Source organism: Tursiops truncatus, chromosome 1 (genome assembly GCF_011762595.2).
Source record: "Tursiops truncatus isolate mTurTru1 chromosome 1, mTurTru1.mat.Y, whole genome shotgun sequence".
Taxonomy (NCBI): domain Eukaryota; kingdom Metazoa; phylum Chordata; class Mammalia; order Artiodactyla; family Delphinidae; genus Tursiops; species Tursiops truncatus.
In genome coordinates, this window is record NC_047034.1 from 100,636,422 (window position 1) to 100,660,967 (window position 24,546).

The 24,546-nt window shown below is 46.8% G+C and overlaps 1 protein-coding gene across 3 annotated transcripts in view; it reads right to left on the minus strand.

The window, feature by feature from the left end:
- SLC44A3 (solute carrier family 44 member 3) overlaps positions 1-24,546 on the minus strand; it is a 94,525-nt gene that overhangs the window by 10,721 nt on the left and 59,258 nt on the right. For 2 of the 3 annotated variants that reach the window (XM_004322417.4, XM_004322418.4), the window contains 3 exons: positions 4,909-5,046; positions 2,143-2,379; positions 829-1,031 (listed from right to left, as the gene is read on the minus strand). In XM_004322417.4, the coding sequence (XP_004322465.3) occupies positions 933-1,031; positions 2,143-2,379; positions 4,909-5,046 (474 nt within the window). In that variant the 3' untranslated portion in view covers positions 829-932. Of the gene's footprint in view, positions 1-828; positions 1,032-2,142; positions 2,380-4,908; positions 5,047-24,546 lie in introns of those variants that run through there. The other variant, XM_019919312.3, reaches the window with a different exon arrangement.

A 24,546-nucleotide genomic window follows, 5' to 3' on the forward strand; every position in this document is an offset into this window, starting at 1 on the left:
GAGCTCAACTAATAGTCTTGTTTAAGAGGAAAGTTGTAATTTGCATTGTTAAAGGAGACCTGAGCTAGCATGCTGTTTCCTGCCCTCCAGGAAGAGGGGTTTAGGGAAACCTTATATTGCACTGCTTGCCCTGCCAAATAAGCCAGATTGGGCGTCCTGTTAGGAGAGTTAGTAATTCAGTTTACCTGTTATCTAGTTGAAACGAGGCTGCCAATCAACACGTTAGATGTTCCTATTTGTTTAAAGCTTTAAAAAGGAAAAGCCGCCAGTGCACGCCCACCGTGGCCCTTTCCTCTGACCCACCACTGAATCTAAATCTGGGAATGGGGTCCAGGCAGAAGGACTTTAAACCTTCCTCCGGGCAATGTCAGGTGGGGCTGTGGTTGAAAACCCGCTTCTGCAGAACGTTTGCTAATTTGTAAGACTTAGCCTTGTACTTTTAACAAAATTTAACTCCTCACATCTGGTTAATCTTCTGCCCGTTCTATACCACGCCCATCAGGTGGTAGTTCCTTTTACACTTTCGGTTTTAACTGTCCCTAAATCTAAGAATTGTACTTTGAAAAGCTATAACATATTTAGCACATTTCCAGGAGTGGAAGAGTAGGGAAAAGTCCTCTGTACTAAGGCAACATTCCAGAGATTTTTGCTAAGGTTTACTGGTTGTGAGTGAGGAACTGTCCTTCAAATTAGTTTTTACATAATGTGCTTTTTAATTGACCACATAAACATGTTGTTAAAAGGTTTTTCAGTCCCTGTTGGTACAAAAAAGGTTGTATACCTTTATGGTTCTAGTATTGTAATGTGGTCAAATAGTGGGGACAAAAACAGGAAGAATAGGGTCCACGTTGGGCCCTATTGTTTATTCTGCGCACGGCTCTTAGGAGAAGGAAACTTTTTCCAGGTACAAATACCTGATGGGCGCGCTTATCTTACAGAGGCCGGAGTTCTGTTCCCTCTTCATTCGTTAATGAGTTCTTGTCTCTCTGTGCCCTTGCATTATTTGATTTGTTGATCCTTTTTATAAAACTCTGAAAAACAAAAGAATGAGTTAGACCAGTGTTCTGTATCTGCACGGATTGGCAATCATATACTTGGCCATATCATTTCGGGGAATTTAATCCTTAAAGTTTTCCCTGTTGAACTAAATATCTTAGGGGGGGTGGGTAGATTTCAAAGTCGGTTTTTAATCAGAAAAGTGTAAATTGGAGAAAGAAGACCTAGTTAGCTTCCTACCACCATCAGAAGTATTTTCTTTGGAGTACATACCAAATATGTTAAAGTGCTACTGTATTTTTATGTTTTATTTGGAGAAGAATGAGGATACACTTAATTATAAAACTGTAGAAGTGCTTGTTAAACTTCAGTGCCTGGCCGGACTAAGGAGTGCTTTGCATGCTCTGTTTAAAAGCAAAAGGGCCTATGTTTTAGGGTAATAGAATGAAAGAAAATTGTTAAAATGTCACTTGACCCAGACAACAGAAAGAGACGAGAGACTTCATTCAGCTGTTAAAATATGCCTGTCTACACAGGATAAGGCAAATCAGCAACAACTGTGTTGCAAAAGCTGTTGGAAACAGCTGCCTGCTATTTCCAGATAGCAGTATGGGGGCTCTAATGAGGGTGTGACATTTCTCAACATTGTGTGCTGTGGTTAATAAAGGGCCTCAGAATCGCAGATCTGTCATACTGGCGCTGAAGGTGATTGGTCTACACTGGAGTGGGTGTTCCCTAAAATACACCCACTGGAGTGGGTGTTCCCTAAAATACAACGATGCTTGGGGATGCAAAAATGCCTTAGAAAAAGATCAACTGTGAAACCTCCAGACCATCCAAAAGGCCAGACCAAGCCATTAGACCAAAGGAGACTTGCACTGCTACTCCACCCAGACCCTCCTACCCTGGGTCATTTGCTTAGTGATAATGGCTCAGTTTCACTTCTTTCCAGGGAGAAGGTTTCAATAAGGGAGGTGGGGTCAACCTCAGAAAATACGGCCCAAATCTCACTCTCAGGACATTGGGGTCATGTGGGCCTCCGGAAGAGAAAATAAGCTGGGAACCAGCCTCCTTTATGTGTGAGTCTTCAACGCTTTTGAGATTGTGAGGATGGAGTCTAAAACAGGAAATGAGATGTTTACTTACCAAAAACTCTTGGTCCATAAAGTAGGGCTTTTCTGATGATCCATCATTTGTTTCCAGATCAACAGCAAAACACAGGAAAAGTGCATCCAGCACAGTTTCAAACATAGATAAAAAACTATGGGCTACTAAGTAGGCAAAAAAAGCAACCAATAGTAGTGGGATTGCCCACACCTGGAGCACACGGTGGTAGTTAAATGCCATCAGTCCTCCAAAAACTGTGAAACACACCACTAGCACCTGTCCAGAACAAGAGTTTGTTGAAAATGTTTATAAGTTGGTTGGTTAGGATATTTTAGAAGAGACATTTGTCGGGTATAAGCAATAGTTTTCACGTATGTGCATGTGTGGGAGTGTATGTGCCTTACTGTAAAGAGTGCTTGTCAGAAAATTGGGTACAATGAAATAGGAAGAAGAAAAATGAAAAGCTATGATACCAAAAGAAAACCCAGCTAATTTGGAGGATGAGAAGAGTATAAATACTTTCATTTTATCTGTGCCCAGTTTTTGTATTTATGCAGATGTAATGGTACCTCACAAAATTTTTAGTGTTTTTTTCACTAAATGCTACAAAAAGCATCTTCATTAAAAAAAATTTTTTTTATAAATGCTATTTTTTTATTAATTTTTATTTATTTTTGTGGTACGCGGGCCTCTCACTGCTGTGGCCTCTCCCGTTGCGGAGCACAGGCTCCGGACGCGCAGGCTCAGCGGCCATGCCTCACGGGCCCAGCCGCTCCGCGGCATATGGGATCTTCCCGGACCAGGGCACGAACCCGCGTCCCCTGCATCGGCAGGTGGACTCTCAACCACTGCGCCACCAGGGAAGCCCTATAAATGCTATTTTTAAAAACAACAGCACAACAACCCACTGAGTGGATATACCGTAGTTTAATATGTGAGTACTTTTACCCTGGGGATTAAAGTGGATGGGCTTTCCAATGCTGGTGTAGGGAGCTAATAGGATAATAGGCTTTTGCTATATGTAATTACTATATTTCCAGGAATATGATTACAGGCCATGATGTACCTAACTGTTTAACAGACAAATTGGAGCCCCTCTGGAGCCCGCACTGCACTTGGATATCCATAAAGATGGACGCGAATGTCTGCATGCCACTTCATTCAAAAAAAAAAAAAAATCAGCAATTATGCGTTCCTTTTGGGAAATATAGGAAAATGAATTACTGCCTAAAATAAAATACAAGTCTGTTATAGAAGAGTAGCTCCCGCTCACCGCAACTAGAGAAAGCCCGCACGCAGCAAGGAAGACCCACTGCAGCCATAAATAAATAAATAACTTTATAAAAAAAGAAAAAATGAAACCTCCTTCCAAAAATTCTGGGAAGTAGTTATTACAAAATATATCATCCACAATCCTACCAAGCTAACGTAAACAATACCACTTAGATACAACTACAACTTAGATTATTAGGCTGTTTTGAAAGGCGTAATCAGTTTGTTCTTCTAGAGCTACTGTCCCATGAGAAGTCTCTGGGGCCCAGCTGTGCCTTAAAATATATGTGCAATTAACACACACCTGTGAAGTCCATGCATGTTCTAACTTGTTACTGACAGCTAACCATGACAGTAACGCACCAGAGATATACACCAAATGCCACAGAAACACAAAATGCTAACAAGGAGCCCAGGGTCCCCATATTTGGCACTGGCACAACTGGAGCCTGATATCTTGTTCATTTTAGGGCACCACGAATGTCCCTGGCATTCGTGTCCTATGTGGAGGACTGGCTGGAAGAAGCAAGGATGTCTAGCTTAGAAGAGGGAAGATGTGGAGGGAGGGTCAGGACATCTGTGGTCAAGAATTTGAAGGGCAGTCAACTGGAAATAGGACCAAACAGGTGCGTAGAATTAAGCCCAGTGGGTGACATGGAAAGAGACACGCTAGTACAGTATAAAGAATCTTCAACTTGAGGCATGGTCAAGTAGGGGCTGCAGCACCACTTTCATCACTCTTTTAGGGATTCTTCCCTGTAACCCAGAAAGGGGATGTGTTATCTTTAGTTCACAGATAGGAAAAATGAGGTTTTCACAAGACTACATACAACTCCTCGGAAAAAGATGACAGCAGAAATGTAACTGGCTCCATTTGGGACATTAACCATTCTATCTTTATATTTATGGATTCAATGCTCTTAAAATCATCAGGTTGCAATACTATTTCCATATATTGTTATGACAAACAACCCCTATTAAACATCCATTTTCTGAGGTTAGTAGCATTTTCATTTTAGATATGAGAAAGCAGGATTCAGAATGGTAGAAAGAAATGATCATAGCTAAGAGTAAGACTAGGATTCGAATCCTAGCTCTACCTATCGTGGGATCCTGGACAAGTTATTAAACCTTAGTTTCCTCATCTGCGAAACGGGGTTACTTCACAGGATTGAGGATTAAATGAGAGGATGAGGCATAGCATCTACCACAGAGTAAGCACTTGGGAAAGAGTAGTTCTCCTTCACGGTCTTGTTGTATGGCTTAATTTTTTTTTTTTTTTTTTTTGCGGTATACGGGCCTCTCACTGTTGTGGCCTCTCCCGTTGCGGAGCACAGGCTCCGGACGCGCAGGCTCAGTGGCCATGGCTCACGGGCCCAGCCGCTCCGCGGCATGTGGGATCTTCCCGGACCAGGGCACGAACCCGTGTCCCCTGCATCGGCAGGCAGACTCTCAACCACTGCGCCACCAGGGAAACCCTGGCTTAATTTTTGAATCCCAAGTTCCTTTATTATTTTAGTGAAGACATCTCACCTTTCCTAGAAAAATTACGAAGTCTCCAAAGCAGTTAACAGATGTAAAATGACTTGAATTCTTGGATAAGAGTTTGAGTGCATCTTTTGCTGATGTACAAAAATCTGTCCCATTAATGGCAGTTGTAGTGTATGCATTCTGAAACAAAAGACAATAGTGAGAAAGATGATGAGTCTTACTGTTGTAAAGACAATATAATGCCAATGCAGAATATTTTCAAAATAGAGAAAAATAGTTACTATTAACCCACTATCTCTACCCGTAACAGGTCATTTCATTTTCAAAGTCCCTTCCAGTCTCTGGAATATATACACATATATTTTCATATAATTGTAATAAATGGAAAAGATAAATAAGTATTTCTGGTCAGTACGGTGGATTGAGCATCACCGCTACAAACACATGGAAATGATGCGTAAAGCATAACTATCTTAATGCACAGCAGAGTTTGAGGGGAGGAAAAGAAGTTTAGGCGCTAGAAACAAAGCAGACCCTAGCTAATGGTGAGCGCTGAACCCAAAGACTCAATGGGCAGGGAATCAGTAAAGGCTTTAGGAGTGAGGGGCTGGGGATTTAACACCTTGGGGCTAAGAAGCAATGCTCAGGCCCATGCCAGGCAACTGAGCTGTCTGCATAAATACAGAATTTATATTCAAACTCAATCAGTCATTCCAGGAAAGTGGTATAGAAATGCAACATCTGCCTAGGACCATTGAAATTACTAGGGTCTGGCCATAGGCAGAGCAAAACCACATCCGCCCAGGCCAGGGAATGGTGGAGGCCCACAGACAACCATCCTTGAGGAAGATGAAGAAGCCTTCACAGGAAAAATGTACAGGTGACTCAAGGAAATGAACAGCACGTCAAACAAAAGAATCTGCACCTTGAGAACAATCTGAAATAAAGCATTCAAGGAAGTATGTTTAAGATGTTAAGGAGATAATAGAAGGAAGAGTGACCATAAAGAATGAACAGCATGGTGTAAAAAATGAAGAGGCAGTGTAGAAAACAAACGGAATAGAAATTCTAGAAATGAAAAGATATACAATTTGAATGGTTCAGTGTCATTGTTATATATCTGACTTATTTTCCTTTATATAGAAAATAAGCATTTTCATGTTGCTCCATGGCTTATTTATAATTTTAATTTTTAATAAATACATATTTTATCAGGGGTGTGTGTGTGTGTGTAGCTAGGGCATATTTAGACTATTTCAAATATTTTGCCATTATAAATAACTATGCAATGAACATCTTAATTTCCTCATTTTGGATAATTTCTTAAGGATAAATTTCCAGAAATGAGATTACTAAGTCAAAGAGGACAAGTGGGTATATGTGTTCATATAAGAAGATTTCTTTGGTAATTTTTCCAATATACCTTTTCCTTATAACTATACGATAATTTCAAAACCATCTATTTCTTACATTTCCCTTGAAATCTTTAAAATGCTACTTGCACTGCAGTTTACAATTTATAACTTCCCTGGGAAAATACACTGGAATGCTACCTGCTTGGGTTTTGCCTTGCCTTTTGGCTTAAAGGATGAAAGTTTTATCTCATGATATAAAAGTAATCCTTTCATACACTCATTCAAAAACATTGTAAAGAAACCAATTTGGAGTCTACTGCAGTAATTTAGCCCCAGTGATGCAGGTCTTAAGCAAGGTGAGTTACAGAGGAGAAGGAGACTAAGGCCGTGGAATTAACTGACCCTCTCTTAGTAACCCCCTCTTCCCCAAGGCCAACTAGAGAGGAATATTTGACTCTTAAAGATGAAAGGCTGGTATTCACCTCCCCACACAGGGTACCCTGCTTGCCTCAGAGGGGATATTCTCAGTCAGATGTCAGATGAGGTCCCTGCGGAAATGCCTTAATGGGGCTTCCCTGGTGGTGCAGTGGTTGAGAGTCCGCCTGCCGATGTCAGGGGACACGGGTTCGTGCCCCGGTCCGGGAGGATCCCACATGCCGTAGAGCGGCTGAGCCCGTGAGCCATGGCCGCTGAGCCTGCGCGTCCGGAGCCTGTACTCCGCAACAGGAGAGGCCACAGCAGTGAGAGGCCCACGTACCGCAAAAAAGAAGAAAAAAAAAAAAAAAAAAAGAAATGCCTTAATGGTATTCCACAAGAAGTTTTGATTTCTGACTTATGTAGAATGCATGTGAAATTGCTTTTAATATCCCAAACTGGCTGTTGGTGGACTTAAGTCTTGAGTGGGGACGTGGAAACTCATTGCTCATAATTTGATCAAGCATCTTTGATCATCTAAGGTTCTCAGAGCCCTGACTACCAGCTCATCATCCTGAAGACGCATGTGCAGGGTGGGTAGGTACAGACTGGAAACCAAGGTCAAAGGCATTGTCCCAGGTGCTCTGGAAAATCAGGGAACTTTTGTTTTTTCATTCTAACTTTATGGACACGACACTAGCAACTTTAATTAGAACAAAAGGCTATTTAAAAGCATGGTGGTTAAGGTAAGCACAGGCCCTGTAGCCAGTCTCTGGGTTCCAATCCTAGTTCTTTTTTTTTTTTTTTTTTGGCTGCGTTGGGTCTTTGTTGCTGTGCGCAGGCTTTCTCTAGTTGCGGTGAGCAGGGGCTCTTCGTTGTGATACGTGGGCTTCTTATTGTCGTGGCTTCTCGTTGTGGAGCATGGGCTCTAGGTGCGTGGGCTTCAGTAGTTGTAGCACGTGGGCTCAGTAGTTGTGGCTCGCAGGCTCTAAAGCGAAGGCTCAGTATTTGTGGCGCACAGGCTTAGTTGCTCTGGCATGTGGGATCTTCCTGGATCAGGGCTCGAACCCATGTCCCCTGCATTGGCAGGCGGATTCTTAACCACTGCGCCACCAGGGAAGTCCCTCAAATCCTAGTTCTTACCACCAACTGACTGTCGGTCTTGGGCAAATGATTTAACCCCTCTCAGACTTCAATGTCCTGATCTGTAAAGTGAGTTATAGCACCTACTGCAAAGGGTTGTTGGGAGGATTAAAGAACAGATTCCCTATAAAGCAGTTAGCAAAGCGCAGGCACATAGAAAGCATGTAATAAAGGGTGGCTATTCTCCTCCAGACCTCACCAATGATGAACTCATTTACTACTGGGAAACACAGAGGCCATTCTTTAAGCGCGGAGGAGGTGCGGAAAGGACCCGTGGTTTCTTCATCTGTAGACTTTAATCCCTCACATTCTCAGGGACCCAGGAGGGGCAGGACCTGCTTCCCAGACCACGTCCCAGGCCCCCACGTGGTCTTGCTCCACAGCAATACCCCATGCCACTCAGCCTCTTTCTTTGCATTCGGGCTCTGTCCCCAGCCCCCCACGGCCCCACTTCTGCCCTCTGAACTGAGGTTCTTGGTGTTCTTCCTGATTCAGGCTGGGAACAGAGTTTCTGCGGGACTTCCTTTACCTACAGATCGTAACCTCATAGTCAGTTTAGCACAACTGCTTATAAGCAATAAAAATAGATTTTGCTCCCTGGCTAAAATGATTAAAGGTTAAAATAGTACTTTCCCATGCATGTGTTGACTCCACAGATCTTGGGGGCCCATAACCATTTATCTTTTCTTTAATGTATCATGCCCAGTGAAAGACGGCATTAAAACCACTCTGGCAGGGAAATTATATATACGCCTTCCTGCAGCTACTACACCACTAGTATTTGACCACAGGTTCAACCCTGATTGCCGCAGAGAGACCTAGAATTAATGTCTGAATGAAGAACTGGAGGAGGGAAGAATTGCTCATGACACAGGATATGGAGTGCGAATTTCTGCAGTTTCAGCATTAGCTAATTTATACTTATTCTGAGGAGAAGTGCTTCCTTGCCAGGCAGCTGGAAGATGGACTGCAGTAAATGTTCAGTGTTGTAAGTCCTGGATTGGAGCATTTGCATTTGCCTGGCATGACAGAACGCTAAGGCAATCTGCAGACCCTCACAATATGTGGAAAGGATAGATATAAGGAAGAGGGAACACGTTTTGTTGGTTGTGAAGTTTAATCAGGAGATCCTGAAGCAAGAGAAAAGGAGGTAGAGGTACCAGGCTTTTATTACCAGACAAAATTCAGTGTGTCTGTTTAGCATCACCAAGCAAGTGGACACATCTATGCCTGAGACTGAACCCGTGAAAACACAAAATCGATACAGGGAAGGATTCCCCGCTTGACTATGGAAGCACCTCAACACTAGGTTGCATTCTCATTCCTTTGCCTGGGACTGAGGACTCCCTGCACGTACAGGTAACTTTGCTTTCAGATTCGCATGCACTGTCCACCAAGGTCTGTCACAAGCTGCAGGGGAGGGTGGGTGGAGGTCTTGTGTGGCTGGGAGGATTCGTGAACAATGAACTACAACTCAAGCTCAGGTGAGACAGCAATGTGGAGTGGAAGCCCAGCCTGGGGTGAGGGAGAGGAGAGCGCATGGGGGAGGGGAGGGGGTAGAAGACGTCACATTAGTGGCATTAGGCCGGGCCCCTGCAGGGAACGTGGGGCAGATGGGGCCAAGGCAGCAGCAGAATGCAGTGGACTGAGACTCAGGGGTCAAGCAGAGAATTGTGGTGGGACTCCTCCAGACCCAGATCTCGGCGGGGCTGAAACGCCATGCTGTGGAGCAAGGGGAGTGACAGGAAGGTTCAGCCTGTGCTTCTGGAAGCTCTCCCAGGCTGCCCTGTGAAGGTTCAGGGCAGATCTCTCATTACTGTCTAACGCTGAGCTACAAAGCCCTGCACCTCCCAAAGCTCATTCTCACCAAAGCCCTTGGGGAGCCCCCAAGGCACTTCCACTGTGCCTCCTGGGCTCTGCCTGAGTTGCACATAAATGCCCTGTGACCACTCAAACATTGAGTGCATTGGAGTCATTAGCAGTCATAAGCCAGGGGCCAGGCCCAAAGAAAATGAGCTCTTCTGTGGGGAGAAAATAAGAGTACTAGGAATTGTGGGACTTCCCTGGTGGCGCAGTGGTTAAGAATCCACCTGCCAATGCAGGGAACACAGGTTCGATCGCTGGTCCGGGAAGATCCCATATGTCACGGAGCAACTAAGCCCGTGCGCCACAACTACTGAGCCTGTGCTCTAGAGCCCACGAGCCACAGGTACTGAGCCACGTGCCACAAATACTGAAGCCCACACGCCTAGAGCCCGTGCTCCACAAGAGAAGCCACCACAATGAGAAGCCCGCACACCACAACGAAGAGTAGCCCCCACTCACCACAACTAGAGAAAACCCGCTTGCAGCAACAAAGACCCAACGCAGCCAAAAATAAAATAGTAAATTTTTTAAAAAAAGAGTACTAGGAATTGTAACTCTTTCCAGGTGCTCTGCTCCCTTCCACCCCACTTCAAGAGATGCCTTAGTGATATGTCCCGAATGGCTTGCCACAGATCTGGCAGTAGCTTCCTAATTTGTCCCTGTGGCCTTTTTTTCACTTTCACTATCAGTAGGCAGGTGTGCAACTTCTGTGTGTAAATAAATAATAATAGTAACTAATAATGGCAAGAAACACGGAGTGCAGACTATGTGCCAGGCCCTATTCTATATCCCCCTGAATGCATTTAGTCCTGTTAACAACCACAACTGGACGATGAGGTAGCTGCAGAAACCGGGGTGCAGAGAGGTTGGGTAGCACACCCCCGGCACACGCATGCGACGGAAGTTGCATCACTTACAAGAAATGGACCTCTGACTCATTCAGGCCCATCAGGAAAACATTTACTTTGAGCTGCACTCTGTGCTTTTCCTTCCAAAAGGTTCAAAATAATAAAGTGGTGCTCTTAGGAGACGTGTCATTAAAAAGAGCCAAGGATGCGGCAGGATGGTTTAGTAGAAAGAGGCTGGGTTCCAATCACATTGCCTCCAAAGACTGGCTGAATGGCTTCCACTAGGTAATGTCACTTCGCACTTACACGAGCCCTCAGGTTCTAGCTAAAGATGCTACACGTCTGTGCGGTACTTCAAAGTGGACTGGGCACCCTCCTGCTATTGTCTTACTTAATCTGCTCCTCACCACGACTCAGTGAAATAACCACCATGGGTATATTATTCCTATTTGACAGAAAATTCTAATCTTTGAAGTGAAATGAAAGAGATTTAAGTGTACTTTTAGGTAACAGAAAAGTTGGATTACCTCTTTACTTTGAGAGTTGTCCCAGAATGTTAATTGCAGCTTTTACACAGAAAGAACATTTTTCCTCCTTAACTCAAGCCGGAAGCCAGCCCAGTCTACCCTGTATCCTTCATCAGCGAAGGGCAGCCATTCGTCCTCCCACGAAACTGAAGCGGGCCCTTCTTTTGGTGGCAGAACTGTGAACCCGAGCTTCTGCTGACTCTTCAAAAAGGTAAACAGTTTCCCTCCGTACAGGAGAGAAGGCATTTGCCAAAAGCCATGCCGTGAAGAGCCAGCTTTATTTCTGGAATGGCTTCCTAACAAAATTCTGATATTTATTAACTCAAAATAAAACAGGAACTACGTAAACAAACCTGAGAAACCGGATGATGAATAAATAACACTGGTATTCAGCCTTTCCTCAGAACCAAAAGTAATACAGTGAAATCTGAGGCCAGAGTGATCCCCGTACATCCAAGGGTCTTTTCTGGTGAAACCTGCAGGAACCGTCACAAGCTAGTTTCATCTCAGCCCTGTTTTTATCACAAACACATGCTGAGGGAGGTGGGGCACAGCCTCCAGACCTGGCGCTCGCTGCTTGGATCAGTCCAAGAGCTCACCGCTCACCAGTTGCAAAAGTCCGGCGAGACGGCGAGTGGGGGAATCTGCCGGCCCCTCGGGGTTGGAACCAGGTGGGGTGGAGGCACTGTAAAGCCGGGTGCTCGGCAGTGCTGTCCTGTTTGCGCCTTTTAAATGTATTTCCTTTTTGCTTATTTTTTAGAATAATGGCTTTAGCATTTTCATGCTCATCATTAAAGAAAATCAAGCAACATGGAGACAAAGAAGAAAGCAAGAAAATCGCTCTGATCCCACCCCTCACATCACATGGACCTCACCCCAATGTTTCCCTGCAAAGATACACAGAAGGGAGACAGACAGAGGGAGGAAGTATGGGCAGGCAAGCAACAGTTATAAAAATGGAAACAAAAAGTACAGTTTAAGTAAAAGCACGAATGTGAATTTGACTTCAGCAAAGGAAACTGAAACTGAAGGAATATTTGAATGTCAGACACATGTATCTTCACACACAAGACCTAGGTTTCTAAAGAAAACTTTATAAAATTATTATGAAAAACATTAAGAGGTTAGAGTGCTTATTTTGTTTTTTTTTTTAACACTGTGGCTTAAGTTTCAGCAGCATGGATGGTGAAAGATGAGTTGTCTTACGCTTTCTCCCGCGTCCCGAACTTAGTGCGTTTCGTTATTATTCTGACTTTGTCAGGCTTTGAACATCTACAGCCTCTTCTGTGGTGACGGCTTTAGTTACTTAATGGAGTGTACCCAGCACAGCTACTGTGCCTGCCGCCTTACATTCCTGCTCTGTGCCAGCTGCTCTGACACTCTCCTGCAGGACGTGGTGGCGGGGTGGGATTCCTTGGCCAAGACGCCCTCCCTGTGAGGCTCGTGCTCATTGAATGGCTACAGGAAGATGCTGTGGCAAACCAAGAATGGCCTCCAAATAATACTTCTTCATGCAAAGCCAAATTCAATTCACTGGTACATTTGTTCCTTCCGTAGAATGTTAGGATTAAAAGGCTACCCCAGACGTCACCCAGGAAAACCCTCTCATTTTACTGATGAGGAAACGGAAGTCTCAACAGGCTAAGTGACCAGACAGAGGTAACCAAGATGGACATGAATCAGATATTCACAGCCACGCCCCTTCCTCCCCCAAATCCAGAAAAAGCCAAGGAGGCCACTGCATTTTGCTGAACTTGGCCATCATTGATGTGCTAGCAGAGTTCTGCCCTCCCAGTGAAAACCCACCGGGACAAGGATGTGATGCTTAGTGATGAGCAGATCCTGGATACGGGGCTGCGCAGCAAGTGCCGCCTGCCTCCCCACAGGCCCACAGAGGGCTCTCCCTGCGTCAACCTCATCCGACCTGGGTATAATCAGCGGAGGAAATGAGAGAGGCGAAGGGAGGCCTGGGCGTCCACAAGGCAAAATTAAAGTTGCAGCCTGTGAAACAGAAAGCGCAGGGGATGGGAAATGCGCGTACTGTATTTTTTTTTCTTCTTTTTTTTAATTTTATTTTTATTTTTTTTTCGTACTGTATTTTGATCTTAGGCTTTATTAGAAAGAAGACTAAATGGACGGGCTGTCCCCTGTGAGTGATGACCATTGGCTTCCTCTCCTCCTTACTCTTACTCTTGACAAGGAACTGCGGGCAGCACAATGAAGCCATTAAGGCTACAGACCTGGCGTCATACGGATCCCCACAGAGCAGCTAGCATTCTAGATAAGCTCTTCAGCCTCTGGGCCTCAGCTTCCTCCTTTGTACAGCGGGGGTAATACCCACTTAACACACAGAGTCCTTGAGAGGACGAACTTAGACCGCATGTGTAAAATGTGTACCAGGGTTCCTGGCAGACCCGCAAAACTCAATAAATGGCTATGTTATTTACAGACCTGAGGAGGTTGGTTCTTTAGTTGAGAGAATGCCAAATCTCTCTCATTTGAAGCTCAGCCCGCAGAAACGGCAAGAGGGAGATGGAGGGCAGACGCGGGCATGTTTACATGTTTTCCTGTATTGCACATCCGGGGGAATAACTTTTGAAGTCAGGTGTGTGTCCCTCCGTGAACACACTGTTGATGGGTGTGGGGCTGGTGAAGCAACGGCCGACCTGTTAGGCTGCACGAGAAAGGCCTGCTGACAGACAGCCTGGTAGTCGACTAAAGGTCGCAGGCTGCTGGGAGTAATTACTGCTTTGTGCATGGCTTAGCTCAGCATGCAGTGAAAACTCTTATAAGAAAAAAGCATGTATTTAAAGACACTGGCTGTAACAACAGAACTCTTCTTTCTGAAGCTCCGTAGACTATCAGCCCTTCCACTCTGGCCTTCTCTAACCACTGGCACTTCTGCCTGGAAAGCAGCTTTTCTTGCAGTCCGTCTTAGGTGTTGTTAGGGCAGCTCCAACAAGAAAGGGCAGCTCTTTGAGCTTGTATTTCCTTTTTCTTTATTGTCTCCCTGCTACTCTTAGCAGATGCTCCAGGCTCTGTGAAGGCCGCACGAAGCAGGGCTGGGCTGAGAAAGTAGGGGCTCATCCTTCCATCCACAGACGCATATGGAGGGTGTGCCTCTGCTAAGCTCGGGGCTGGGCACGGGCCACTGAGCCAGACCGACAGGCTCGTGTTCTTGCATCTCAGGAAGTTCCTTTGTTGCTGCCTTGATGGAGGCAAGACGTGGGCATGGCCAGCAGGCCCAGAGGGCCCTTCTCACCCCCACTGAGATTCATCCTCATGAAGTCATCTGGCCTCAGCTGTCTCACTGCTTGGATGAATGCGAGTCTAGCAAATGCTTCTCTCTGCCTCACCCCTATGCCAGCTGAGGCCTTCTATAAAAGGCAAAAGGAGGGGGAAGATGAAACCATTTGAAGAGCGTCAAAGACTGGATCCACTTGCTGAAACTTTTAGGAACTTTCTAGTCCTGCCTAGATAAGAATGCTAACTGAGCCAAAATTCTTAGTCACTTCCTCTCCTATTTGTCACAGACCTTGTTTCTGAAATGTCTATAGAGATGAGACTCTAAACGGAAGGAGGACTGTCCAGCTATCCCCAGTGTGTGTGTGATCGTTCACTTTGCTATCCTGACTTCTGTTTCGCTTCCCTCATGTATTTCCTCCTTTCTTGCCTCCCTGCCCACCTCATTCCCGCAGGACTGGGAGGGCTCATTCCCCCAGGTGAGGGGAGGGAGCTGGGGGGGTGTGCAGGAGAAGACACCCAGCCTGCAATTCTTACTGGCTTTTGATTTCTAAAATTTTAAGCTCTTCAGGCCCTTCCTACCAGTGGAGAAGGTGAAGGAAGGGGTTTCCCAATATGATCCGAGTCTGGGAGCAACAGGTGGGTGTGCAGGTCTTCCTCCACCCCCGGATTAGAAAATGAGACTCCCCTGCACTGGGGAAAGAAGCGGGGGAAGAGATCTGTGGGTCCTGACCAGGCGTCCAGCTCTGCTTTTTTTTAAGCAGAGCACGGAACAGTGGCAAGACTCTAAAGGCGAGTGCCCACGCCTAGGGTCTGAGTTTGCCAGGAAGTGAGGGGGTTCCAGAGACATGGGGGGCTTTCATTGCTAAAACCAGAACAGTCCCAGACAAAGCAGGAGGGTTGGTTACCCTACCACTAGCACATCTAGGCAGACAGGGCCATAGGTGGCCTTCCAAAAGACTCCTGCTCCCCAAGCAGAGCTTGAAGGAGCCATGAAGATGGGAAGATGGATGTCTCAAGGGCAACCTGTGTGTACTGACGCCTGGGGCTACCTGACACCTCATATAACCCCATGGGGGGACAGCCCGAGAATAATGGATTAAACTTTCTGCCAATTCAGTGGAATGGGAGTTCACAGACAGAAATTAGGTTGAGAGACATGATACAGTATTTCTTGCACATCTGAGATTGTGGATGAGGCGCACATCTGGGTGGAAGTCGGTCAGAGATGAGACTCAGGCAGTGGCAGCTGACAGGCAGAACACTGTCAGACTCTAGCTTTGAGCAGAACATGGAATCCGCAGCCGCTGCATCAAAGTGGCTTTTATTCCCTTGACCACTGTGACTCACACCGCCTTCCTTTTTTTTAAAAAACATTTTTATGAATGCATTCTCTAGTCTCTGGCCAACAATCACTACCTTCTCCCAACAAGTCTAATGTCTAAGACAAAGACAATTGGGGAGCGACAGCTGAGGACCGTATTCACAGTGTCTTGCTTAGAAGGGTATGGAAGGGGATGAAGCATGGGCTTCAGAGGTGGCCACTCTGACAATGACTCTGTTCCAGAAGCAGATGCAGATAAAGAGAAGTGACATGAAGAAACCTGCTCTCCATGATAAGGAAGATCAGATTTGGGGTAGGAGCTATTTAATGGTTTAATTTCATTTCCCACACTAAATGAATTTGGGAAATGTCGAAACTAATCTACAGTCTTTCCATTTCTTAAGCACTTAGGGTAATGTTGAGAACTTGGATTGTGAAAGTTCTACCTTCCATTTGAACCAGCCCCCCACCCGGCCCCCACCCTGGCTGCCATCACAGATGATGGGCCAGCGTCGGTGGTAAGCATGGCGTCCACAGCGGACACTAGGCTGTGGATGAGAAGAACACAGGAGAAGCCAATGGGCAGCTGCCTCAGCCCCAAGTGGAACACTGTCCATCAGAGCACAGTGTTTTCATGGGTCACCTGCTTCCTTACTTCTGGGGCAATTGCTGACCCCAAAGATAGTTTTCATAGAAAGTTAAACACACAGGCAATCTCCCTCAGCATATTTGCAGCATACCTAGAGCATGTCATGACAGGAAGGGAAGGACAAAGAAAATTAGGGTTTGCTTGATGTCCTGCATGGAGCTCAGACTTATGAGAGGAGTCTTACAGGTAAGCAAATGGCGATTCCTTGGATCAGATGACCTTTTGAACCAATGTTGTTGGAAACAGTCTCAGTCATCCTCCCTAGGCTGTGGCACAACTACCCTTGAAAATGGGAGTGAAGAGGAAGAAAAATGCTAGATGCAGAAAAGAGGGGGCCAAACCGATGTGCTATGCAGGGGATGTTTCCTTAACCTCGGGCCACAGTCATTTTCTGGTCATGGGTTTGGATTTGAGTACTGGCTTTCCCTCACCATCATCCTTTGTGAGGGGAAACTTAGTCATTAAGTTTCCTGGACTGCAAGGACCAGAAGGGCTGCTCTTAGCAATTCAACTCCCCCCAACAAGTCATGAGTGTGGTGACTCTGGCTGAGGGCAGTGGGGAAGGAAAGGTGTTCTTGGAGAAGTTCCCTGTGGATGCTGATATCCCCCTAGCTGAATAATAACCCCAGGAACCCAGCATTGCTCTAAGTGCACAGGATAGAATCAGAGCTTGTACTCTTAGTGGGTTGGTAATGATAATGACTCCCATTTATTCAGCGCATACCTCAACATGCTAGGCATAAAACCAAGAGTCTTGCAAACATTATCTCTTTAATTATTTATAATAATCTTGGGAGACAGGCATTGTTATACCCAATTTGTCTGGTACATGGTAGACTTCCAGTATGTGGTGAATAACTAAGCCTCTCCTTCCCCTCACAGAAGAAACGAACATTTATGGAGCAATACTAAGAGCCAGACACCACACCATGTTTATGTGCATTAGTTTAATTAACCCTCTCAGCTGCCTATGAGGTAGGTGTTAAGAACTTTGCTGTATATATGGGGAAACCAAGGCTAAGTAAGAGAGGTGAAGTGACCTGCCCAATGTCACACAGTAAGTGGAGAAGCTATGATCCAAACCCCGACCTGTCTGCCTTCTTCCCATTCCATCACACTGCTGGGAAATGAACAGAGGGTCCACGTCCAGAGAGGGAGGAGGGGGAGGAAGGAAGAGCTCTCATAAGAGGTGGACAAACATCTTCCAGAAGAAGGGGAGCGCTATGGTGTAAGAAGGGAGGATGCTTGGAGAAGGAAGCTGGAGGAGTGGTACCATTAATAAGAGGTGCAATCCTATCCTTCCCAGACCCAAGCGTTCCCCACCCTCTGCCCTGTGAGCATGGGCCCTGACTTCCATGTTGCCCAAGGGAGTGGGGTGATCTACGTACAGTTCTTTTTATGAGGTGAGCCGGGGCAGCTCTCATCGACATTCTGTGTACTGTGACATACTTGTTTGTCCCCAGTGTCTCAGTGAAGCTCGGGAGGGTGGGGGGAGAGAAGATCCAAGGTAGAGAAGAGGAGAATCAGAAAGAGCCCCGCCCACTGTGTAAGCCTGGTTGAAGCACTCAAGCCCTCTGGACCCCAGATTCTGCTGTAATGAGGGGCAGGGCTTCCATGATCTCTTAAGTTCTGGGGTCTGAGTTCCTCCCTGGGGAAGGGGTACCCTGGTGGACTGGTAAAGACCTGGTTTTAAATCCTGGTGGAGGTAACCCTGTGTTTGTATTTCCATGGCCATTCGTTCCCAGAGGAGGTAGATGACTTGAGGGACTTAAGGGTGAGTTTGGAGGGAAGAGCAGAGCACAGGCTGGCTCAGCCCTTTGTCATTGTCTTTGGGATCTACCTAGCACTGAGGACACACCTCCTCAGCTTCTCAGCAGAGTTTGCAGGGGAGACCCCAGGGGCAGGTCTACATTGTTGGCTGGGCCTGGGACAGGGTGAGTTGGTCTCTCCATTTCAAGGCTGAAAACTTTAATAAGCTGCTCCTACAATGTATTTTCCAACCCGGCCATTAGGTGCTCAAGGTGATATTTTTAATCTTCACCTGCTGCCTCTTGGGTCTCTCAGTTGTTCAGAACTTTACGAGGAATAGGGGATGACTTATTATGGCTCCCAAACCTTAACACTCAACTCTGTTACTTTCCTCCTGTCTAACCTGGAGCAGGTTGCTACTTAACCTCTCTGAACCTAGGTGTCAACATCTATCAAAAAAAGAAAAAGGATAACGATTGTACCTTTCTCACAGGATTATTTGTGAGGATGAAGGGAGTTAATACATGTAAAGCAGTTAGCCTGGTGCTTGCTGCACAGAAGTGCCCAATAAGTGGTAGGAATTCCTGTCTTGAGGAGCTGCACACCTTGGAGGGAGCCTAACAGTTGCCTCCCAAGAGGTTTTCTGATTAGCTGAGGGCCCCTTGCAAAACTCACCCTCCCTTCCCTATAGTGAGGCAATCATTCATTCGACAAACATTAACTGTTTCTCCGAGAAGGTAGAAGAATTTCAAGTCAGAAAGGACAGATGGCAGCTGCACACTGGGCCTTTCCCCAGGAAGAGGAGAGGCTGCTGAGGCCCATTTAGGGCAGAGGGCTTTAGGGTATAGGAAGTGAGCTTGAGCTCACCCTCTTGAGCCCCAAGCCTTGCAGCACAAACAGCAGGTGGGAGCCGGGCTCCAGAGAGGCTGCTCCCCAGGAAGCCACATAAAGCCACAGCACTACGCCCAGTAGCTCCTGAGCCACGCACCAGGAAACATGAGGATACAGTTGGTTTTCTCCCAGACAGCCTGGGGTCTCTGACAAATAGGCGTCTCAATTCCTTTCTATCTAAAGTCAGGACAGGAGCATTTGCCACAAAGCAGCTGGGCTGTGAGGATTACCATCATCTAGAAATGGGCTCTAATGTAAACTATCATATTGACACACATGCGAGCTTCTTCTACAACATGCACACACGGAGGCATCTCTCCGGGGCTCTCAGCATCAGCTGGCTGCCCCAGAATAGCTCTAAGCCAGTCGCTGGGGGCAGGAGAATTCGGAACCGCTGCTGTCATGGAAAGAACAGCTGTCTGCATGCTCTGTGATGAGGCAATGTCAACTACCCCAAGAACTCTGTCCTCTTAAGAACCTTTATATCATTTTCATAATCGAGTTCGAGAAATTGCACAATATTCATGACTTTTCTTTTCTGAGCTGCACACATTTTTCTGGGGAGAGGAGAGGAGTCCCTGGAGGTCTGCCAGCTGGCTGACGATGAACCAAAATCAGACACGGAAAAGTTACCCAGTGCCTTTGCTCCTGATGGACTGTGAGAAAGAGAAGCATTGAAGTCGAGCTAACTGCAAAGGAAGTGGAGGGGGGAGAGAAGGCTTTGGGATATTACAGAGTCAAGTCTGCCACAAAGGCTTAGAAGACAGAGACCGACTTTACGTGCCCTGAAAAACAAGCACTGGCAGGCAGTGTGGGCTGGGGTGTCGGGGTGGGCTATGAAGCAGGGAGGGGAGAGATGTGTATATTTTCCTAGTAGCGGCAAGTTTTTCTCTGCACTGGACTCGACAAGATTATCTGGAGCCTTTCTGACCAGTATATTTGTTAGTCAGGAAGCCAGGAAGCTATGGGCATTTCAAATCAAATGCCAAGAGGCAATAATCTATGCATTTCTTGGTATCTCATATCTAGACGGACGCCACAATAGAGCAGGCTGGAAGCCTGATGGGCTGTATGAAGGCAGATCTGACCAGGAGACACAGCAGCGATCCACTGGGCACCCAGCTACCCTGCATAATGGCCCACGGCAGAAATGGGAGGTGAAAGCTGCGGCACATTACCCTCCGCTGTTGAGAATGACCGAGCTGACTGGCATTTTACCAGCATCTCATCACCAGTTCAATGTACTTGTTGCTGTCACTACAGCAGCAGTGTTGGGAGAATCGCTGTAAGGGGATGCAGATAGCGGTCCACTCATATTCTCAGTCCACTCAACAAAGATTCTGGAGGCTTGAGATCCGGGCAACATAAAGCGTCATTAACCTTTGTGATCCCCGGGTAAGTCCTCAACATGGATAAGAAAACCAACATTAAAAAAAAAACAGATCCTGCCATTCAGGACACAGTGGGAGGACACATCCTGCCCCACGTCCCGCACCAAGCGTGTCACGGATATGATGCGGCAACATGGTACCCGTGTGCCCCAGCTCTCGGCCGGCACCACGGCAAGGCTGAGCACGCCCCACGAGGACCTCAGATCATTTAAGCTGATCCTCTTCTGCAGAAGCTCAGTAAGGTGGAGGGAATCACCCAAGTTCCACAAAGACGGCAGAAGCCAACTGCTGCCACACCTGACTAGGGGTTGCCTTTACCTAAGAGCTCCTCCCAGAAGACGGAATGGAAATCGTCGTTCTCAAACTTGTGTGACCTCAGCCCACAGCTCACTTCCTATACCCATTCCCACTTCTGCTGGAAGAACGAAGAATTGAAAAGGAACGCAATGCTCACCATGATAAAAGTACAACACATTAAACAAGAGCCAAATACGCACCAGAAGTAAGGTGGTAAACAAGGCAAGTATAACTGCAGTTGAATAACACAGCCAATCCAAGGCGACTCTGGTGGCACTCATAGCAAAGGGTTCCTTCCCCAGTCTGCAAAATCCCAGCTCTGCCTGGGCTCATTCACAAGCACTGCATGGTCACCAGGCATGGCCCTGGCAGTCAGAGACATCTTAACAGAATTACGAATTTGAGTCCTCAGGAAACCAAGTAAAACATCAATGTGGGTTCATAAATGACACATTTCAGTAAGCTTTAAGTAACACACTATGCACTTTATTGATTGGTAAAAAGCCTTTAGTTGTATGCGAAAATGAAAATCCATGAATTGAAGAAGAATGAATTTGCCTGTAAGAATTGAAGAAAGAACACTCTGGAACATTCAGTCAGTTTGGAATCATCAGGAAGAGTCCTGTGGCCCACCAGTGGGTTTCAAACCTAGAGGAACACTGACCTAAAGCCACCATCAGCTCTGGGACAGACATCTGTGTCCTCCATGAACAAGACATGCACTCAGGGAGACATTTCCACGAGGAACCGTGCGTGGACCGAAAGAATAAGGGGCAGGCGGTTCCTGCCGAAGGGTTAGCCGCCAGAGTCCCATGACGGGACTTCTCAGTCGGGCTCCTGGGAAGTGCTGGGAGGGAGGGGGAGGCTGCAGGATCTCCTCGTCTGAAAATCTCTGAGAACACCCAGGCCAGTTGGCCTCCCAGAAGCTTTGACACTGACTTGCCTGAGGGGAGGAGGTGGGCTCAGACCGCCCTGACTAGCCTTTTCTGCACGATGCAGCCTTCAACGCCTTCACTGTCCCCACACCTTTCCTGTCCTCCTCTACAAAAGTCTGTCTGAAGCCAGGCTTGCTCAACAGCCAGCAACTGACTTGTCTGGACTCTGGCTTGGGCAGGCGCTCAAGCGATCCACCCCAGACAGTGGTTGTGACTCCCTCTCTGACTGCTTCAAAATGCACAGTAAGTATGGGCTTGGGTCCCAGAGGCAAGGCAGATATGGATTCAGACGCTAGTTATGCCACTAACTAACTATGCGCCCTCTCTAAGCCTCGGCTTCCTCACCTACAAATTGGAGATAACTATCTCAGGGGGCTGCAGTTAAAACTCAAAACTGATCCAATGCAGGGGAAGTGCTGAGCACACAACTGGCCATACAGTGAGTGCCAGGAGGCCATGGCTGTTGTTGTCGCTATCAGCCGGTGACCTCCGGTGGTGCTCTATGCTCACGCCTGACAAATCCAACCTCTTCTGTGCAAGCTCTCCTAATCATCAAGTCAAAGTACCTCTCCATACCGACTCCCCTCTTCTGAACTTGGCAGTCCTCATTCCAGCACATATTGCTCTTTAAACGTCTCATGCAAGCGCCTCATGATCTTCCTCATTCCCCACGCTAGCTTGTCAGCTCCTTGAAGGCCTGGCTTGCTTTATATTGACTCTGTTTCACCACGGTCCCCTCCCCCATTAACCTGGTTCAAATGGCTTGAATACAGCGTAAACAAATAGATGTTGGATAAATAAACGTGTGAGGTGTACACACATAATATTTTCAGCTATCTACACATTTGGTATTTATGATGTAGAGAGACAAGTAATGAAAAATGATGGGATGTGGGATTTCATCCCCCACCCCGCAAGTGAATTACCGCGTAGCCTTAGGCTGGGTGTCGACAAATGTGGCAACTGCCACCAGCCTCCCTCCCTCCCAGGACCGGTGAAGACGGATTAGGCTTTTAAGCAGCAATGCTGAAACACAGCGGGCTACTTGATCTTAAGTAAAGAAGAGCATCTGGGTTCTGTTGGTAACAAATGGATCTCATTCTCTTCTAGCATTTCCCAGCTCCTTCTGCACAAAACTAGCAAAATAAAAAATAAGCCTCAACTCTTATAAATCTGATTTCCAGAGCAAACCTTTTCCTAGCAACTCATTCCCGTGCCAGGACATTTTTCAAGAGGCTAATCTAAATTCCTTCCCTCACTTTGAGCTCACTTTCCTTTGTCTACTGCCAAATGAGATCAACAATAGCTTTGACTACCATTATACAACAACTATCTTTATTCTTACAAATCTTTAGTTCACGCTGCTTTCCAGTAGTTGATTTAGACTAGAGGTGACCTTTCCCTCCCCACCAATAGTCACGGCATTCTTTCTTTCTTCTCCATCCTTCTCTTCTTTCTCAATCTCCTAAGCCTTAGGCCTCCCAGTGGTGTCCACATCAGCTGGCAGTGCCTAGTCCTGTAGGAGTCACCCCATGTTAAAGCTGCCCCGACAGCTGGTTTAGGCCCAGGCCTAGTGCACGGGCACCATGAACAGAATCCAGAAGACCTATCCCTGTTTGCAGCACTGATTCACTATGAGCTGGATCCTCGAGGCTCGCTGAGCCTTCCTGTGATTCAGGGACAACCATTCCCACTGTAAATCTGTTACAAGGATTCCTCCCCTTTATAATGGTAATTATAGTGTGATTAAATCTAACACTACTTAGGATCTTGGAAACATTTTGAACTCCCCAAAGAAAAGGTACTGGGCTAATGTAAGGTGCTGAAACTTCAGAATGCAGCAAACACATCCCTTAGGATAAGAGGGCAGCGAAAACAAACATGAACATGGTATGAGACAGTGACTTTCAAACATGTTCAAGCAGCAGAGCCTGTCTTTAAATGAAACCTTCAGTGGAATCCCACTCCTAAACCAGATAAAAGTGGAGCTGCTCTGGTTGCAAGGCAGGGGTGGGTGCTGGTGGTGGTGCTGGTGGTGCTGGTGATGGTGCTGGTGATGGTGTTGCTGGTGCTGGTGGTGGTGCTGGTACTGGCTGTGGTGGTGGTGGTGGTGGTGGTGGTGGTGGTGCTGGTGGTGGTGGCAGTGCTGGTGCTGGTGGTGCTGGTGGTGTTGCTGGTGCTGGTGGTGGTACTGGTGCTGGTGAGGCTGGTTGTGGTGGTCTTGGTGATGGTGGTGGTGGTGCTGGTGATGGTGCTGGTGCTGGTGTTGCTGGTGGTGTTGCTCGTGCTGGTGCTGGTGAGGCTGGTGGTGGTGGTGCTGGTGATGGTGCTGGTGATGGTGTTGCTGCTGGTGGTGGTTGTGGTGATGGTGTGGTGGTGGTGGTGGTAATGGTGCTGGTGATGGTGTTGGTGGTTTTGCTGGTGGTGGTGCTGGTGCTGGTGCTGGTGGTGTTGGTGGTTTTGCTGGTGGTGGTGGTGCTGGTGATGGTGGTAATGGTGCTGGTGATGGTGTTGTTGGTGGTTTTGCTGGTGGTGGTGGTGCTAGTGATGGTGTTGCTGGTGGTGTTGCTGGTGCTGGTGGTGTTGCTGGTGGTGGTGGTGGTATTGGTGGTGGTGGTGGTGGTGGTGGTGGTGATGGTGTTGCTGTTGTTGCTGTTGGTGGTGCTGGTGCTGGTGCTGGTGGTGGTGCTGGTGCTGGTGCTGGTGGTGCTGGTGGTGTTGCTGGTGGTGGTGATGGTGGTGGTGGTGGTGGTGCTATGGGCCCAGAACCCACCTTTCCTCCTCCTCACCCATTTCTTCCCCCTCCTGAGTGGTGGTCCCTGACGCACCCACAGGGAGCCCCTAGGCTTCCATGGGGCAGTGAACGAGGGACATGGAAAGAACCTGAATTTACATAATACAATGAGGGCACTGCAACTCAACCTTCAGTTCTTAAAGGGCTATGTGGCCAACATATTAGTATATCAACGGTCCCACTGCTTTTGTCTTTCTCATCTGTCTATATGTTTCTTAGCTTGATTTTCATGTAAGTATATTTTATCACAGTAC